At 38.8% G+C, this 20,486-nt stretch overlaps 1 protein-coding gene and 1 non-coding gene across 8 annotated transcripts in view; one reads left to right on the top strand and one right to left on the bottom strand.

Moving 5' to 3' along the window:
• Nucleotides 1-16,697, top strand: part of mark2a (MAP/microtubule affinity-regulating kinase 2a) — a 53,681-nt gene extending 36,984 nt beyond the window's left edge. For 4 of the 7 annotated variants that reach the window (XM_063012254.1, XM_063012253.1, XM_063012256.1 and 1 more), the window contains exons 15-19: nucleotides 1,493-1,630; nucleotides 5,367-5,579; nucleotides 8,294-8,320; nucleotides 11,098-11,136; nucleotides 15,287-16,697. In XM_063012254.1, coding sequence (XP_062868324.1) covers nucleotides 1,493-1,630; nucleotides 5,367-5,579; nucleotides 8,294-8,320; nucleotides 11,098-11,136; nucleotides 15,287-15,722 — 853 coding nt within the window. In that variant the 3' untranslated portion in view covers nucleotides 15,723-16,697. The remainder of the gene's footprint in view (nucleotides 1-1,492; nucleotides 1,631-5,366; nucleotides 5,580-8,293; nucleotides 8,321-11,097; nucleotides 11,137-15,286) is intronic. The other 3 variants (XM_063012257.1, XM_063012259.1, XM_063012258.1) reach the window with 3 other exon arrangements.
• A 3,036-nt stretch (nucleotides 16,698-19,733) lies between these two features.
• trnav-cac (transfer RNA valine (anticodon CAC)) lies at nucleotides 19,734-19,806 on the bottom strand. Its single transcript has one exon. It is a non-coding gene; the product is annotated as a tRNA-Val (tRNA).
• Nucleotides 19,807-20,486: the final 680 nt, after the last annotated feature.

Raw genomic sequence — 20,486 nt, 5'->3', positions numbered from 1 at the left:
TTAGTGTGCTCAAATTGCAGCATATCAAAAGACTACACTGCTGAAACAAGCTTTTGTCCTCTCCAGCACTTACGTACACCTTTTACCCTCATTTAGAAGCTTGCTTTCTTTTTCATCTGCCGGCGTTTGATGTATGAAGGCAGCATCTGAAATCTTAGTCTTATACTTAATGCATTTCTCTTTGGATGATCACTGTGGCGCATTCACACGTGCATGCAAATTTGTTTAAATATGCAAATGCTGTCTGCTCTTAGTCGAGTGCACTGTATGCAGCTCTTGCGACCGCAGGTTTTCCACTTTTAATCTTTTTGTTTTTACTTTGCACATGTAAATCATGCTTTTTAATGCAAATGTACCTTTGATTGCATTATCATCTGTTTAATCCAATTTAACTTTTTGTTCACTAGCTGGATCACTTTAATCTCATCAGTCTTTTGATTTATTCTTACCAACTTAGCAACTCATTTGGCAGGTTTCCATCTTGGGCTATTTTGTATTCATCCATGTAGCTGATGAAAGCAACAGCTATGAGTACGGTCATACTAATATTGACAAAAAATCCATTTGGTGGATAAATGTGGGCAACGTTGTGAAAAATTGCAGTGTATGTACACTATCTGGCCAAAAATATGTAGACACCCGAGCAAATTATTGAATTTACACTCCTTGCTAACAGGCGTATTAAATCTATTAAATGAAATAAATGATATGCATTCGACTCAACAGTTTCAGAAAGGCCCGTTACTCTTCCAGGTCTGTCTGTGTCCCTTTGCACAAAGCAAGGTCTGTAAAGACATGCATGGTTTAAGGGGTTTGGTCTAAAACTTCTGTGGCCTGTTCAGAGACCTGACCTCAACCACACTGAACACATTTGGGATGAATTAAAACAGTAAATGGGAGTCTGACCTCACAATGCTCATAATAGGCACAAATTCCCACATACCCTGCAAACTTTTGTGGAAAGTCTTCCCTTAAGATTGGGCTATCAAACGTAATGTTGTGGGTTTGAATCCCAGCTCTGCTGTGCAGCCTCTGTTGGGCCCTTGAGCCAGGCCTTTATCTCCCTCATTTCTAGAGGTGCTGTACAATGGCTGACTTTTGAAAAATAATAATTAAGAAATTAAGAAAGGCTTTCTATTTATAGTCATTTAGTCACAGAAAAAAATAAAAATCCTAGAAATGGCATACGTCCCTTACAAGGCCCTTTCAATCATGTTAAATTATGCCCATAAAATGGATGGAAACCTGCACAGCCTTTGTTTGCTTAAGTGATATAATGCAAGTTTGTCTTCAGACCAGATCAGCCTGCATTATTTTCACTCGTTAACTTGATATACTTATGACTTTTACTTGTGATCCCATATGCTGCTACCCTTCCCCTATAGCAACAGTTTCACCATCTGCCTTTGTCTAACCTATGCACCGCACACTCCACTCCCACCCCCTGTACTGGGGGATGAGGAGGGAGCTGTTGTGGATATTTCTCCCCCAGCTTGAGCACCCCAGGGTCCCGTGCCTCTACCGCCTCGGCAGCCGCTGTCCTAACTGCTTCCTCCCGTCCCCGCCACCACAAGTCCCTGTCCACCTCGGCCCACCCCAGCCCCCCAGACCTCCATGCACATCGGCCCAGGCAAGTGGCGGCGCCACCCATACTCAGGGCTGGAGCCGATAAGCAGACCTGCTCGAGACTTACACAAGTTCAGATCATGCAGGCTATTGTTTTCTCAGGTCCACTGAAAAAAGTGGACTTTTTTATCCAGTGTTGAGATTAAGGTAGTGTTAGGAATAGCGTTAGAGTAGCTATGGTGAAAGTTCAGGAAGTCATGTAGACACAACACCTCAGCTTGATAGCCTCACCAAACCCCCTTCATTTTGTGTTTTTCACTAACAAACTTAACAAACTAAACTTGCTTTGCTGTATTAATTTTGCTCTTTGTCTTTGTTCTGCCTGATTTATCCAAGTGACAAACCCCTCACGTTGTTCCAGTATCCCAACCCTGACCATATGACATTACTACCATTATTAGCTTTTTTTCTCCACCTGGTATTGGTACACAATACAACAGTTAGCCTGTTAACAGCCGCCATAGGGAGAGACCTGTTCACTGCATTGTTCTAAATGATGTACTAGTAGAAACTGCATTCTAATATTAGCCCACCGCTGCCAGAACTAGAACTGCATGCCACTGATGCACCAGCAACCGCTGCTGTCTAAGGTGCCAATTTGAGCAAAATGCAGAGAGAATAGCATGGTCCTCAGTTATATATTCTCTATTAAAATCTGTCACAGGCGGCTTGTGTCACACCTGCCCAGGTGTGTTCTAGCCTGCAGCCCTCCTGAGCCAGCGGGGGTATTATGCAATTGGCAGTTTAAAACAGAGTACACAATGGAATTGAGCATATCCAAATTAAGACGTTACAAAAGGAGCGAGATCCAAAAAATTCTGTGTTAATAAATCATTCTCAATTTCAGACAAGCATTCTCAACAAGCATTGATGTATAGAATTGACTCAGACTTTTCTTCTTTGCTAACCCAAACCAACTGTCACTTGGTAAAATCAAGATGTTCCACTGTTCTGCATGTCTAATAACAAGGAAAGCATGGTGGGACACACTAATTAGTGCCTGATCTAGCCTTACTACAGTCCAATTCTAATGGGAAAGCTTCCTTACTGTGCAAACACACCAGAAACACACTGCTAACATCATCTTCATTCAGGATGTATGTTCTAACCCAGTGGTTTTCAACTGGATGTTATTTCTCACTAGTAGTCTACCCAGACCATTATTGCTAAGTAATGCCTTTATTAACCTACCATTTGATTAGAGATAGGCTTGTCCTACAGGACCAGACATGATCTTAAAACAAGAGTACACGTCTGGAAAAACCTGTTGCAAGACTGCATTTTGAAAATTTGTGCCCATTGAACCCACCTGTTCAATCTCCAGATATATTGAAAGTTTAGTTTATTTGAAACAAATAGTCATAAAGGTAAATAACTTGAGCACATTTTTACATTACATACTCACAACTCATCTATACCAGTCCTGCTTCCAACCAGTTGAGAAACACACTTCTAACCCCCACAGACCTGTCTCAAAGTGCTGTACTAAACCTGATAAATATAATAACATGTTGTCATGTGTTGTTGCATGCTAACCAACAGATTGAGTCTAATCCTTGTTAACCGTTGCTTTGAATTGTCAAGAGAATAACACTAATCCAGAGTTCATTCCATTAATGGACAAGAACATCTATGGCTTAACAATCTGCATGAGTTTCATTTAAATTGTGTCCATAACAGAACTAAAACTCTGCAAGAAATGCCAGCATGTCAGTGTGTGTGATCGTTGTAATGTCTATGGACAATCCTGAGTGGTCAGACATGCTTGTGCCTGTCCATTGCATTGGTATTAATGGCTGGTTTGGCTTGGCATATCTTTTATTGTTCCTTTAAATTGTAGTTACGTGTATGTAGCCTATGGATTAATTATAGATTGTACTGACTGTTTTAAATAGAACAACCATTTACGGTTTATTATTTAAAACCTACATTTAGCAGCTTAATTTTAAACATTTTGATGTTACTTTTCTAACCTATTGCTTTGCTGATTCTTTTTAAAAGGACTGATTTATGTTTGTAATGGTACATGTTGACCCCATTTACACCTGATTGCTTCATGCATTCAGAAATCAGAATCTGTATTGTTTTCTGTTCATATTTGAATTGCATGTATTTACACTTAACAAGTGCATCTTAGATTCTAAATATTCAAATCTGATTGCTGTGTGAATTACAAGTAAGCTTAGAAATCTTAATCATTACATTAGTATGGGTGGGATTTTGGGTTGTCACTGTCAAAAGTATGTGGACCCCTTTCCAGCCAGACCTTTTTGTTTAACGCCAGTGCTCGACCTTACAAATGCACTTTTGACTGAAACAGACACTCCAAAATATTGAGTGGAAGCTATTGTAATTGCAAATAGGTGTCAACGTCATCTTAATGCATATGGTTCTGGAATGAAATGTCTTACAAGCTTGTGGTCAGGTGTCCAGAGACACTTATCACTAAAGAAAGTCTTTGCTGAAAGGGCTTTTCACATTTTCATGTAACACAAGAGTGGAATTTTACCACTCTTCCATGGTCTATGGAAGTCCAAGAGTGCACAATTGACTCTGCTTTTCAGGTTTTGTGCACTGACAAAGTTTAACATTAACGTGACCTGTTTTTATTATATATAAAATTAATTTTATGCAAGTGTTTGGACACACATGATCAAATTCAAGTTAACCCAGGGTTAACTTGAATTTGATCATGTGTGTCCAAACACTTGCATAAAATTAATTTTATATATAATAAAAACAGGGGATCAAATGGCTACACATTTTAATGCACAGGTAATGTTTAATAGCTGAATTTAACATATAATGATTACTTTTGAAGTTTTTTTTATATTAAATTTAGCAGATAAAAAGAAATTGCACACTGAAATTGGCAAAATATATCTTATTGTGTTCTGTGCATGAATACCTATTAATAAAAGCAACATTAATCAGGGGGGTTAACAAAATAGTGTTTAAATAGGGCTGTTTAGATGCTATTTGATAAAGTACCAGTTTTAGGTTGCAGTTTTAATCGAGGAAGCACATGCTAGACCTCAATCTTTAGATTTATAGCCTTTTGAGATAATACTTAAAAAGGACTTTCCCTAAATGACTGTTTAGTTATTTTAGGAATATACACCGATCAGGTATAACATTATGACCACCTTCCTAATATTGTGTTGGTCCCCCTTTTGCTGCCAAAACAGCCCTGACCTGTTGAGGCATGGAGTCTAACACCTTTCTATCAGAACCAGCATTAACTTCTTCAGCAGTTTGAGCTACAGTAGCTCGTCTGTTGGATCGGACCACACGGGCCAGCCTTCGCTCCCTATGTACATCAATGAGCCTTGGCCGCCCATGACCCTGTCGCCGGTTTACCACTGTTCCTTCCTTGGACCACTTTTGATACATACTGACCACTGCAGACCGGGAACACCCCACAAGAGCTGCAGTTTTGGAGATGCTCTGACCCAGTCATCTAGCCATCACAATTTGGCCCTTGTCAAACTTGCTCAAATCCATACGCTCGCCCATTTTTCCTGCTTCTAACACAATAACTTTGAGGATAAAATGTTCACTTGCTGTCTAATATATGCCACCCACTAACAGGTGCCGTGATGAAGAGATAATCAGTGTTATTCACTTCACCTGTCAGTGGTCATAATGTTATGCCTCGTCGGTGTATTAATTGTTTATGGTAATCTTGTCCATGGCTGTTACATATTTATTTAAAGAAGCAAGTCTCCCTCAACCCACAGCTTGAGCAACTCCACAGCACCAAACCGCACCAACTTTCCAAGAGGGGTGACGAGCAGAAGCACTTACCACGCAGGCCAGAAAGCTTCTCGAGACGAGCACGCCTCGGCCTACAATGGACCGCCTGCCTCTCCTTCGCTCTCCCACGGGAACAGCCAAGTCCGCCGCACTGGAACTGGCATCTTCAGCAAATTCACCTCCAAATTTGCACGCAGGTGAGTAAAAAGATTTTTGAACGGGCACAGTTAAATTGTATTGCTTAGAGCTTGGTGGTCATTTACATCTTTATCTATAAAATTGATGAGCGAAAGATCACTGGACACAAAGTTTTAGTGGGATCTGGATTATCAGATAGGTGGTTCCTAAACAGTGAAACTGTCAAATTGTATAAGGTGAGTTTACATCCTTTGATTCCACAGCCATATGTGTAACTGGGAGTCCAAGAAAATTTAAACCTGAGAGGGAAGGATGTCGGTACATCCTGTCCTAATGCTCAAAGCAGGTCTCTTTTAGCAGATGTATACAGAATAACCCATACACTCACATACTGGGAGCTGTTGTGCAGAATTTATGCAATAAAGGAGCATGTGGGTGGGAGAGGGGTGACAAAAGTTTACATCAAGATACGGGAAAAGCAACGTTAGGTCATTCTTCAATTGTTGTTAAGCATACCTGCAGTGACAAAACAAGCAGGTCGGGTGACTTTGGAATGACAAAGAGAAAAACTCGATTGACAGAAAGATAAAGTCTGTTTTAGAAACTGGGTTTAGAGGTCAAGAGAAAAGAATTTTGAAACGTCTGCAATGTGGGCACAGTAGAATTACTTTACTCCAATGTCTCCAAAGCATCTGCAGTGGTGTCTGAGCCTGCCAGCTTTGTATGCTCAGGAAATAGACATTATACTTACTATTTTATTAGCTTTGTTGTCGGGGGTTTAAAGCAGTGTCTAGGGTGGATGTCATCAAACAGAAGTGCATGATTTTTATCTAGAAGTCGCAATACCTTAAAGCTGGACTGATTGTTATAAGATTAAAACAAATTGACTACACGAACAAATTCTCGAAGGTCAATATTTCCACACCTAGGGTGCAAAACAAATGCCAACGTTTAGCTAGACTCTAAAGAACTCCCAAAATGATCACAATTAAAATGTGATTCTTATGAAATAGTTGTGCAATATTAAGGCAACCTTGCATTTGATTTGTCATCAAATAAAGTCTATACCACCTCAATTCAAAGTCACATCAATAAATTGCTTGTTCACTTGTGCTCAGGTATAAAGAAGGATGAAACATGATTGTTTGCATTGTGCTATGAGGATGTTTATTAAAATTACCTGCAGTTCTCCTCCTTCAGGACAAGCTGGTTTGAAGAGGTACATGAGGAATCTGTGGTTGAAATGAGGTTATTTTTATAAAGGGGTCTTGGAGCAGAGTTAGGTGTTAATGGGAGAAACACCATTATGACACTATCCCCGGTTATCAACCTTGTAAATTATGTAGAACCACTATTCTTCAAATCAGCTTTTTCCAAGCAAAATGGAATTTATTCCAATCAGAAGTTTTATGTCAGAGAATTCCTGTACAAGTTAGGTTGAATAGGAAGGAACTGTTTAGCTTTGTTAACCTCTGAATTAGGTCACTTTGCTCAGAGTTTGCCAGTATAACCCAAAGTGGAAGTACAGTGAGTTGTTTTTTTGTGTGTGACTGTGGCTTATATATCAGGTTGATTCTGTTTCTTTTAACAGGTCCTATGTAATTTCAGGCAATGTAACTTCATTACCTAATGATAATGTCCCCATTATTCTGTTCTGTGCCCATCAATTAACCCTTAATTGCTCTTTACACATGTATAAACCGATCAGCCATAACATTAAAACCACCTCCTTGTTTCTACACACATCACACCATTTTATCGGCTCCACTTACCATATAGAAGCACTTTGTAGTTCTACAATTACTTTGTTAGCCCCCTTTCATGCTGTTCTTCAATGGTCAGGACTCTCCCAGGACCACTACAGAGCAGGTATTATTTGGGTGGTGGATCATTTTTAGCACTGCAGTGACACTGACAATGGTGGTGGTGTGTTAGTGTGTGTTGTGCTGGTATGAGTGGATGAGACACAGCAGCGCTGATGGAGTTTTTAAACAACTCACTGTCACTGCTGGACTGAGAATAGTCCACCAACCAAAAATAGCCAGCCAACAGCGCCACGTGGGCAGCGTCCTGTGACCACTGATGAAGGTCTAGAAGAGGACAAACTCAAACAGCAGCAATAGATGAGCGATCGTCTCTAACTTTATATCTTCAAGGCGGACCAACTAGGTAGGAGTGTCTAATAGAGTGGACAGTGAGTGGACACTGTATTTACAACCCAGCACAACACACACTAGCACGCCACCACCATGTCATTATCACGGCAGAGCTGAGAATGATTCACCACCTAAATAATACCTGCTCTGTGGTGGTCCTGACTATTGAAGAACAGGGTGAAAGCAGGCAAAAAAAAATATGTAGAGAAACAGATGGACTACAGTCAGTAATTGTAGAACTAAAAAGTGCTTCTATATGGTAAGTGGAGCTGATAAAATGGACAGTAAGTGCAGAAACAAGGAGGTGGTTTTAATGTTATGGCTGATCAGTGTACATTCAGCTACATGATTATTGGCACCCTTAGTAAAGATGGATGGAAGTGCCTTTGTGATTAATTTATTTGGCAGGATGTGACTAATTTACCTCCCTTTTTAAACCAATCTTTACTTGGAATACCAATTTTTTGGAGCTGTTTAAACCATCAAACTGCCATGCTAACCTTTTTTTCCTGACAGGTCTCCTGGAATTCAACATCTACTTGAAGATTTGTCATGTTTTTTTAACTTATCTGAGAATATATTCTTCCCCTCTTTTCTTTCCCACCTTTTTCTTGTAGAAATCTCTCATTCAGATTCCCCAGAAGGTAGGCAATAACAATATTGAATCAAGCCGAATCCGTTTTTGTGCTTTTTCTTTTGTGGTCTTATGATGCAAGGGATTTCATTTTGGGTCAATATGTCTTGTACATCTCTCTTTGGTTATGCGTTTTACTAATGTCCTGTGTCCATTGCCCAACTGTTCCATCAGCCTTGCAGTCTTGCTTCCTTTGTTTTTCCTCCTCGTCTGTGAATAGAAATGACCCTTATTCACATCTCTTTTTCATTCCCCCTTCTTTGGTTGGGCCTGTGGGCTGCAGTCAGTGTTTGTTGTGACTTAGATCTTGTGTATTGGTCTCTGTGTCATATTCCGTGCTGTTTTATGCAAATCTTCTACAATGCAGTTGAGTAGCTTTAGTGGGACGCCTCAGAGTTACAGGTGCCTCTGTTTTTAAACTCTTTCTGAAACTTGTTGAACCTGATCAACCTTTAATTCTGCTCTTTTAATCAAATATTTTATGGCTGCAGTAAATCTCCTGTCGGGCGTTAATGTGCTGCTGTTGTCTGTTTGCTGGCCTGTATTCCTCTTTTCTACTTCTCTGTATCAGTATGCACACTTCACACTTCAATTCCAGTGTATGCTACACAAATTTCTAAAACGCACTCCACTGTTGTGATTTTTGTGAGCACAGGGTTGTGTGGTCTTCCCCAAGGATGGTCGCATATCACATTCGACATGATTTATCAATTGCTGACACGAATTGCTTAGAAAACTGTCTGTCTCAGACAGTCAAAATTAATAACTGTGTAAGTGACAATAAGTGTCTGGACTTATACAGGGTGCATGTAGTATTACAGCATGAAACATTTAGGTATAACATTCAAAGCTTGCTTTATCAGGCAAAGGCTCTGTCCATGTAAATCACAATGTTTTTGTTTTAAAGCAAACCCTGGACAGACACTTAAAATTTATCCATTTATGCGGAAATAGGAAAACATGCCAACTGTCATTTTGCCAACTCAAAGTGTGATGATAATACGGCATCCTATTTTATTTTATTTTTTTTTTTTTTAATGCATTTTCTCCCCATTTTCCTCCCAATTTAGCACACTCAATTTGTCTTTCACTGCTGAGAGATACCAGATTGCATCCAAGGAGAGCACGTTGCTGTACACGCCTCTTCCGACACGTGTACAGTCCTGCTCTTCTCGCCCCTGCATTCTGCACAGGCGTCTCTTCCACCAATCAGGGTCCTTACACAGCGTACGAAGAACCACCCACCCACCCACACATAGTCCGGCCCCCACCCTGCAGATACGGTGGCCAATTAGTATCTGCTGCAGGCACTGCCAATTATGCCACCCAGATGGTGCCCAACCAAGGAGTTCAGAAACTCTGTGCTGGTGTGCTAGCGGAATATCCCACTGCGCCACCTGGGCGCCCTGGCATCCTATTTTATGTGAACGTTTTAAAACTAGAACATTAGGAACATGTACTGCTAAGCACAGCACCCATCTTAAGGTTTACACAAAATAAACATGTAAAAAATGCCAATCTTTCCAGTTAAACACAGTATAAGCGACAAGTCTTACGAAACAGCGTGACAGAAGCATTTCCTGGATGGAATTTCAAAAAGCTCAGTTTTCAGAAGCCCAAATGCCATTTTTGTGTGAATGCTACCAAAATACACATAAAAATAATACAAAAATAATGTAAAAAAAACCCCTACTCATTTTAGCTGGGTTTTTCTGTGACTGGGTGTCTACACAAACATGATTGGATATGACCTCTCCAGGGCATTTCAGTCTTGCGTCCAGTGTTTCCTGGTGGGACCAGATCTGGCGTAACCCTGACCAGGATAAAGTAGAGACGAAAATAGAAAAAAATCAAATAAATAGGCACTTTGTTTTTTATCTGCTCACTTCTTTAAAAATAACATCGAAGTCCAGCTTGTCTTGGGCTGTGTTCCAAACCCTATAATTAAATCATGGATGTTGTCTGATCATTTAAGCACTCGTGTAAACAGCATATTAAATCCAGTGTATGACAGAATATATATTTAAAATAATGTGCAGTGTAATGTTTTGACAATTCAGACGTCTAAAAACAAACATTGTTTACATGAGGATTGGAACGTGTACAAGAATGTATGTAAATAAGTGTGTGCTGATCTCAGATGGTTGAGAAAGGAGGGTTTACTCTACATGTGGTGGAGGGACTGTTGCAGCAATGTTCACTTGCTTATGCTTCCTCCATTCTCCGTGGAGGAAATGGAAGTGGTTCGCCGCTCTTACACTTTGTTTGCAGATATCTTTATTGCTCTTTTATACTCTTTGTTTGAAAATAAAAAGTCTAGACCATGCAACTGTTTATTTCATAGTCGTACTACAGTTATATAAGTGAGTATTTCACTTGGTTAATGCAAGTCTAATATTAAAGATTGCTGTGGCCACTCAGTGATATAGTAGTACAGCATTGATCATTGGGAGGTCTTGGTTTTGATCCCTGTTGATGCGATACTCATCAATGGCCTGGCCCTGCTTCTTTAAGCCCGTTGCTTGGGCTGTTTTTAAAAGGAGTCAGTGACTGGCGTCATGTGTTTAGGAGAAAGCATGTGTTGCCCCTCACACTCCTGTACTGGCACTTTTCATTAAAGTGGCTAAAAAATCACAGTAATTACATTGGCAAAACTGGAAAAATTTGGGAATGTAACCAAACAAGCATGGTCATATAAAAAGAAAGCTATATTTGCTAGTTTTGTACAATAGCCAGTATAAAAAATGACATAATTAAGAGACTTATCTTGTGCCGGTTTTCTTTGAGGAGTCCATATGAGGGAGAGGGTCAAGATGAGGCCAGCAGGTGAGGACATCTGTTTAGTAATGATTAGTACAATGTTTTACAATCTAAATAGTTTTACACTTTTACCCAAAATGCAGTAAATCAGCCAAGACATATCTTGTTTTTACTTTTGTACTTAAGCTATCTCGCTAATTAACTTACACTGACAAATGTATGACGACACCCACCCCTGACTTTGCTCCTAAACACCTGATTTTACTGCACATATATGCTGTTTGAAACAAGTGTGTAAATTTGTTCAATTATTTACACTTCATTACAGTATGAATTGCATAACAATTATAGTCCAATGAGGGGGAAACAAATATTTTATTTATTATTTGCAGTGCATATTTTTACTTTAACACGCTTTACTCATATTCTGCTTTTGTAATATGTTCCTTATACATACAAACAAAAAAAAAAAAAGCATGTTTTTTATATTATGTATACATTTTTCCTTTTTTTTTTTTACTCATATACAGTGGGGCCAAAAAGTATTTAGTCAGCCACTGATTGTGCAGGTTCTCCTACTTAGAAAGATGAGAGAGGTCTGTAATTTTCATCATAGGTACACTTCAACTCACATTGGAAATCACATTGTAGGATTTTTAAAGAATTTATTTGTAAATTATGGTGGAAAATAAGTATTTGGTCAATAACAAAAGTTCAACTCAATACTTTGTAACATAACCTTTGTTGGCAATGACAGAGGTCAAAGTTTCCTGTAAGTCTTCACCAGGTTTGCACACACTGTAGCTGGTATTTTGGCCCATTCCTCCATGCAGATCTCCTCTAGAGCAAAGATGTTTTGGGGCTGTCGCTGGGCAACACGGACTCCACAAATTTTCTATGGGGTTGAGGTCTGGAGACTGGCTAGGCCACTCCAGGACCTTGAAATGCTTTTTACGGAGCCACTCCTTCGTTGCCCGAGCGGTGTGTTTAGGATCATTGTCATGCTGGAAGACCCAGCCACGTTCCATCTTCAATGCTCTCACTGATGGAAGGAGGTTTTGGCTTAAAATCTCACGATACATGGCTCCGTTCATTCTTCCCTTAACACGGATCAGTCGTCCTGTCCCCTTTGCAGAAAAACAGCCCCAAAGCATGATGTTTCCACCCCCATGCTTCACAGTAGGTATGGTGTTCTTGGGTTTTTCTTCTTTCTCCAAACACGACGAGTTGAGTTTTTACCAAAAAGTTCCATTTTGGTTTCATCTGACGGGCCTGGACATGTACTGGCTTAAGCAGGGGGACACGCCTGGCACTGCAGGATTTGAGTCCCTCTCGGCGTAGTGTGTTACTGATGGTAGCCTTTGTTACTTTGGTCCCAGCTCTCTGCAGGTCATTCATCAGGTCCCTCTGTGTAGTTCTGGGATTTTTGCTCACCGTTCTCATGATCATTTTGACCTCACAGGATGAGATCTTGACCCCAAGGGAGATCATCAATGGTCTTGTATGTCTTCCATTTTCTTACAATTGCTCCCACAGTTGATTTATTCACACCAACCTGCTTGCCTATTGTAGATTCACTCTTCCCAGCCTGGTGCAGGTCTACAATTTTCTTCCTGGTGTCCTTCGACAGCTCTTTGGTCTTGGCCATGGTTGAGTTTGGAGTCTGACTGTTTGAGGCTGTGGACAGGTGTACAGGTGTATACAGATAACGAGGTCAAACAGGTGCCATTAATACAGGTAACGAGTGGAGGACAGAAGAGCTTCTTAAAGAAGAAGCTACAGGTCTATGAGAGCCAGAAATCTTGCTTGTTTGTTATTGACCAAATACTTATTTTCCACCATAATTTACAAAAAAAAATTCTTTAAAAATCCTACAATGTGATTTCCTGGATTTTTTTTTCTCATTTTGTCTCTCATAGTTAAAGTGTACCTGTGATGAAAATTACAGACCTCTCTCATCTTTCTAAGTAGGAGAACTTGCACAATCAGTGGCTGACTAAATACTTTTTGACCCCACTGTACAATTACTCAGATATATCACATCTAACCACTCCTGACAGAGAAAGGTCTTGCCCCCCCCTCCCCCAAGTGTGTAGTAGCCTACCATATCTTTTCACCTGCCTGAGGCGGGTTCACACATGGCTCAGTATCGCATGCGGAGAGTCCACACACTGATTGCCATTTTTCCCCATCTTTGTGCATGCACTAATGACCAGCCAACAAAGATTGAATTTGCACCAGTAATGAGGAATCCCATCTGCCCTCCCACTATCAGATATAGCCATTCATGTCTTTGTGGGCTCACAGGTGGTTGACAGCAGAGCTCGGGTTTAGACTGCTGCACCACAAGAGTGCTAAAAGCTTGTATTTTAAGCATAAATTAAGAATTTCAGACAAAAACATTAACGTTTGTGTATTGTTGCAATAGTGTCGTTGGCAGTTCCTGCTTTAAAACGTTAAGAAGTTGTAACATTGTGGTTTGTCTTCATTTCTTAATACAGTTTAAAAACCTTGAGGTTGTTTTATTGTTAACGCCTTTGATGATGTAAAATGCTCCTGTAATGGTTGCAAAGAAGCAGCTCCATAAAATGTTTCTGACCTCCATTCAGTGTTTACTCCACACTTACTGTATAAGTCATGCAGTTTGTCATATTATTAACTTAATCGTTAGCAGCATCTGCTTTGTTGCTCTAGTGCTAAAGAAGCAACATGTCTTGGCTTATCAACTACATTTGGGGTAAAGGGAAATATAAGTTTCATTAAACACTGAACTACCTGATAAGTATATTGAATATAAATCATTGGAGTTTTTATTGTTTGTCTCGAAGAAGATTTAAAGCAGAAAGAAAAGTGTAACAAACATCTTTGAGCTAATTACCACCAGATTATCAGTACCACACTGGTATTAAGGATTTTAATGAGTCTTAGGGGTTCTTTAGTCTCATGGAGCCAGACTTTAGATATCGAGAAATGTCAAGAAAATGCCTGTGCCTTACAGATCTTCCCAAACAACCCACCTAATTCTTGCAATATGAGATTTGGGACATAGCAGTGTTTTGTCATAGTCAATATAGGAAACCTATAGGTTGGTGTTGGTAAACAGACCCAAATTGGATAAGATACCAGTGGGATTTAGTCTTAATGTCTTAAATTTCATTATATTTTAGTTAGCATGTTATTTAGTACTAGTGAAAATATCTCAATTTAATGTAGGTAGCAAGAACGTAGCTGCAGTATAGTTTTTAGCTACTAATAAAGTAGCTCACGAGTTTCTCAGGGTCGTCATTCTCTCTCTTTTTATTGATATCCGATGTGAGGATGTGAATTTAACATTTTATTTACACAAAACAAAAATTAAAATCAGTAAAACTTAAAATATAACATTCCACTAAACTGAAGAACAACTGCTTTACAGCTAAATGTTTTTGTAGCCGATGGAAGCCGGTTTCCGCCGCCACCTAGAGGAGGGAAAATGGCGGCACTATGTCAGGTTTACTTTTACCTCGATGTAAAAAAATTGACGTTTATTCTTAAAGTTACGTTTTAACTCGATTAATTTGCTTAATTTTGGGATTAATAGTCAAAATGTTGAAGAAAAAAGAAGTTAAAGGAGGATTTTAAGCAAAACTCTTTGGTTATCTCAACATTTTGAATTGGCAGTAAAATTTGGAATTTGACATTTCATTATTTTTGATTCATCACAGTTTTTTGAGGTTTTATCATTTTTTTATTCAAAAAGTCTTTCAAGTAAAATTTAGAAAAGAAGTCAAAATTTTGTGATAGGGTCAATTTTTGCTGATATTTGGCAGCCCTTCCCTTTCAAGATATAGAAACAGGTTGTATAACTTACATAATGTAAATAATAAGCCTTATTCCAATATCTGCAATATCTGATCCCCTTGTGGAACCCAAATATTGGTCAATATTAACAGCTAACCAATATCTGTCAGGCCCCAGTTAAAGGAGAGGATGTTGAAATGGTTTGACTGCATTGTAGTAACGCATCATGAAATCACATTCATTTTTATGTTTATGTTCTATATGTTTTTGTCATTTTTGGTGTATTGTGTTTTTGACTCTTTTCAGTCTCCAGTACAAGTCATGGGTTTGCTTACTCAAGTCATCAGTGGATGAGGCACCATTTGCCACATGAATGTTATTACTGTTAACTAATTTGTCTTCCTGTCTTTGTCTCTTTTCATCACGTTTACCCTAGGCCCATGTTAAGCACTGCAGAAAAGCTGGAGAAAGGCACCCAGGGTTTGGCAGGTGATGAGAACAGGGACTCTGTGTCCTCCTCCTCACCTGTGTCCAGTACACCTTCATCTACCCAGTCCTCCAAAGACATCAAACCCCGCTCACTGCGCTTCACCTGGAGCATGAAGACCACTTCATCCATGGAGCCCAGTGAGATGATAAAGGAGATCCGGAAGGTTCTGGACTCCAACAGCTGCGACTATGAGCAGCGTGAGCGCTTCATGCTCTTCTGCATGTCCGGGAACCCATCCCACGACGACTTTGTTCAGTGGGAGATGGAAGTCTGCAAGCTTCCTCGTCTCTCTCTAAATGGTGTACGCTTCAAACGTATCTCTGGCACGTCTATTGCCTTTAAGAACATCGCCTCCAAGATTGCCAATGAGCTGAAATTGTGAGCAATTGCATCTGTGAAATAAAACTGAATTGTGGCTGATGAAAGCTGTAGCCCGGGTGTGTGGTGTGAGAAATTGGACAGACTGGTGACATCAGAAAAAAGAACAAAAGTTAGAGACTGAACGGTTAGCACAGTTTGTTAGGGGGGTTGATGTGATTGTATAGACATTTCCAGGGCCGCCTTTTTTTTTTTTTTTTTTTCTTCTTTTTTTTTTTGTGGGAGTTGTTTTCCTTGGTTTGGGTTTTCTGTCCACACATCACCCCCACTTATATTTTTGTCATCTTTTTGTGACAGTTTTGTTTGTTCTCAGTTTTGTGGTTTTTTTCTTTGCTCCTCAGTCATTTTCTGTTCATGGGTATAGTGACCAGAAAGGAAGTCGATGTAATTAATGAACCGAAAACTGTTTGCTGATGGTTCTTGTATTACAAAATCAAACCAGCTACTGCCTCGACATGCTGATAACCCCAGCCCCAGTTACTTGATTTTTTATTTTTTTATTTTTTATCTATAGTCTAAGATTACCCATTATAAAGAGATATCATATTGGTGGTTTGACAGGCTGAATGTACAAACAAGTTAGTAATGGAAATCTAGAACTCAAGTACTACACACCATCACTAGACCCATGCTGAGATTAAAAAAAAATTCACTCCACATCATCTGGTTCTAATTTTAGACCATGATGCTAATAAGTTCATCACAATAATGTGTCTTATGTGATCTGATATTATAATTCAGACTTCACCCTTGAGTGCTCTGGAGGTGAATCACCTCTCTGCAGTATCAGCCGGGCCATTTTTTTTCCTTTTTGCTACACGGGTCATAAGTAATTAAAGGCCAATTAAGTAATTATAGGTGGATTGTAGTGTAATTATGAGTTGCTGGTTGGTTTCATTGTGCCGCACTGGAATGAGTCTGTTTTGTTGCCTTTCTTTGGAGAAGATAATATTATTCTAAAAATAAAAAATTGAACGAGTTGCCGTTGTTGGTGTTTTTATTATAACTTCTTTTTAAATAATTTCTTAATGAGTTCCTTGTAATGTTTTCAGTCTAATATACTACTGCTTACAAAAATGTAAATAATTCTTATGGTTTTTATAGCATTCCACATAGCATTTTTTTTTTTTAAACCCCATACACAAACCTGGCTTTTCAAGATTAGATTAGATTAGTGATATAAAATCATTTAAAATAAAAGGTAGGTGATTCAAGAACATTTACAGTTGAGAAGAAGAGAAACTGTTAATACTTTTATTTTTTAAATCCTTTTTAGTACACAAATAAATGTTCTTTCTAATACATAAAAGTATACATAATAAATATTTGCTGCTTAACCGATTTTTGTATTTTTGCTTTTCACCTTTGAATGTTGCAGATCTTCCAACTAATTTTAATAAAAGATAGAAACACGAGCAAACACAAAATGCCGCTTTTAAATGATTATTCCATTTATTGAAGATAACAAATTAATTCAAAACCTTTAACAAAAACTAAATGCCCCCCAAAACTAATGATGGTTCCACTCCTAGCCGTGTAATCAATCGTTTGCCAAAATACATTTCTATGGATGCATTTTGGACCATTTTTCTTTGCAGAATTAATAATTGGATTGGATGGTTTTCAAACATAAACTGGCTGTTTATGGTCCTGCCACAGCATCTCATTGCGTTTCAGGTCAGCCACTGGCCATTGGTTCTGGACCTTAGGTTTGTTCTTTTAAGCCATTCAGAGGTGGACTGGTTTGTGTTCTTTGGATTATTGTATTGCTTCATAACCCAACTTTGCTTGATCTTAAATTCTGGTTGCTACTATTAGGCTCTCGAGCGTGGCTCTCAAATGCCTGGGTTGTATTCCATCATGTGTAAGGTGCTTTGGATAAAATGTCTGCTAAATGCTGTGCAATGTTTGTTACTCATACTCGGGTCTAAACAGGTGGTACCAGTTTAGGACAACCAACAGGTATGTTAACATATTTTATATACAGGTCCTTCTCAAAAAATTAGCATATTGTGATAAAGTTCATTATTTTCCATAATGTAATGATAAAAATTAAACTTTCATATATTTTAGGTTCATTGCACACCAACTGAAATATTTCAGGTCTTTTATTGTTTTAATACTGATGATTTTGGCATACAGCTCATGAAAACCCAAAATTCCTATCTCAAAAAATTAGCATATCATGAAAAGGTTCTCTAAACGAGCTATTAACCTAATCATCTGAATCAACGAATTAACTCTAAACACCTGCAAAAGATTCCTGAGGCTTTTAAAAACTCCCAGCCTGGTTCATTACTCAAAACTGCAATCATGGGTAAGACTGCCGACCTGACTGCTGTCCAGAAGGCCATCATTGACACCCTCAAGCAAGAGGGTAAGACACAGAAATAAATTTCTGAACGAATAGGCTGTTCCCAGAGTGCTGTATCAAGGCACCTCAGTGGGAAGTCTGTGGGAAGGAAAAAGTGTGGCAGAAAACGCTGCACAACGAGAAGAGGTGACCGGACCCTGAGGAAGATTGTGGAGAAGGGCCGATTCCAGACCTTGGGGGACCTGCGGAAGCAGTGGACTGAGTCTGGAGTAGAAACATCCAGAGCCACCGTGCACAGGCGTGTGCAGGAAATGGGCTACAGGTGCCGCATTCCCCAGGTCAAGCCACTTTTGAACCAGAAACAGCAGCACTGGACTGTTGCTCAGTGGTCCAAAGTACTGTTTTCGGATGAAAGCAAATTTTGCATGTCATTCGGAAATCAAGGTGCCAGAGTCTGGAGGAAGACTGGGGAGAAGGAAATGCCAAAATGCCTGAAGTCCAGTGTCAAGTACCCACAGTCAGTGATGGTCTGGGGTGCCATGTCAGCTGCTGGTGTTGGTCCACTGTGTTTTATCAAGGGCAGGGTCAATGCAGCTAGCTATCAGGAGATTTTGGAGCACTTCATGCTTCCATCTGCTGAAAAGCTTTATGGAGATGAAGATTTCATTTTTCAGCACGACCTGGCACCTGCTCACAGTGCCAAAACCACTGGTGAATGGTTTACTGACCATGGTATTACTGTGCTCAATTGGCCTGCCAACTCTCCTGACCTGAACCCCATAGAGAATCTGTGGGATATTGTGAAGAGAAAGTTGAGAGACACAAGACCCAACACTCTGGATGAGCTTAAGGCCGCTATCGAAGCATCCTGGGCCTCCATAACACCTCAGCAGTGCCACAGGCTGATTGCCTCCATGCCACGCCGCATTGAAGCAGTCATTTCTGCAAAAGGATTCCCGACCAAGTATTGAGTGCATAACTGAACATAATTATTTGAAGGTTGACTTTTTTTGTATTAAAAACACTTTTCTTTTATTGGTCGGATGAAATATGCTAATTTTTTGAGATAGGAATTTTGGGTTTTCATGAGCTGTATGCCAAAATCATCAGTATTAAAACAATAAAAGACCTGAAATATTTCAGTTGGTGTGCAATGAATCTAAAATATATGAAAGTTTAATTTTTATCATTACATTATGGAAAATAATGAACTTTATCACAATATGCTAATTTTTTGAGAAGGACCTGTATGCCTATATGATAGTGGAGATGTAAGCCTAAACGTAAAATATCGTATGCTAGCAACATTTTAAAATGTTTTCTATGCTGAAACCAGTTTACTTATTCCATAGATCCTGACTAAGTGCTTTAATTATTTCTAGCAGATAAGTGCACACGTGATCACCGTTGTTATTTTACTCTAAATTTACAGAAAGAAAGACAAATCAAGTTTTGACAGTGAGTATAATGTACAGTAACTTTAAGCGAAATATGTGCTAACATTTCTCTGCAGCGATGTAAAAGATTTATATAAAAAATAATCGTGTGTAGTTTCAGTTATGGGTGATATTGGGAGATATGGGTGCTGAATAAAGCTTTTGTAGAATGAATCAATGTTTTTAAAATTGTAAATTAACTTAAGCGTTCTTGGGTTTTTTACCTCCTAGTCCAATTCAGAAACATAAACTATAAAAAAATTCATGTTTCCGCCCGGTTTCGAACCGGGGACCTTTCGCGTGTGAGGCGAACGTGATAACCACTACACTACGGAAACTTTGATGTGAAGTACTCAGTAAAATTACTCCTTTGACCATTGGTTTTGTACTGGCTGGTTCTGAGAGTTACACAGTCGAATAGTTGTGCTTTTTATATTGATTGTTCACAATATTATCTAGATAACTCTATAGAGGGTCATGGCTTACTAAAGTCTCCATGAGGTCTGCGCCCAAGAACGCTTTCTTCTCATTTCACAATAAAAAGCTCATAGATAAATTTGTACATTTATTTTTACATTTTTGGAAGTAAAACTATGTGTCACAGGCCACAAGTTACCCCCCTCCCAAAATAGAGCCCCCAAAATTAAACACAACAAACCACTAATTGTTTTATATAATAAAACAGTACATTACATTATCTTAATTATTCTTGATGTTGATGTACTATTTTGATTTTGTACTATGATTTGTATGGTGTATGTACGTATTTGTTTTGATTATTTGTCTTATGTAAAGCGTCTTTGAGTATCTTGAAAAGCGCTATATAAATAAAATGTATTATTATTATTATTACATTTTGCAAAACTTTTCTTTTTTTTATTAAATGTTTGTAAAAATATAAGTAATTTTTGTTAATTAGTCATTTTCAGTTACATTTTTAGGTTTTTTGTTGTTTTTCGTTACATTTTTTTTTTTTTTTTAATGTATTAATAAATTCATCCTGAATTAAACTCTTAAA

The sequence above is a fragment of the Trichomycterus rosablanca genome, chromosome 16, assembly GCF_030014385.1.
Source record: "Trichomycterus rosablanca isolate fTriRos1 chromosome 16, fTriRos1.hap1, whole genome shotgun sequence".
NCBI classification, from domain to species: Eukaryota; Metazoa; Chordata; class Actinopteri; order Siluriformes; family Trichomycteridae; genus Trichomycterus; species Trichomycterus rosablanca.
The sequence above is the reverse complement of the archived record's forward strand: the minus strand, read 5'-3'. Positions and strand labels throughout refer to the sequence as shown.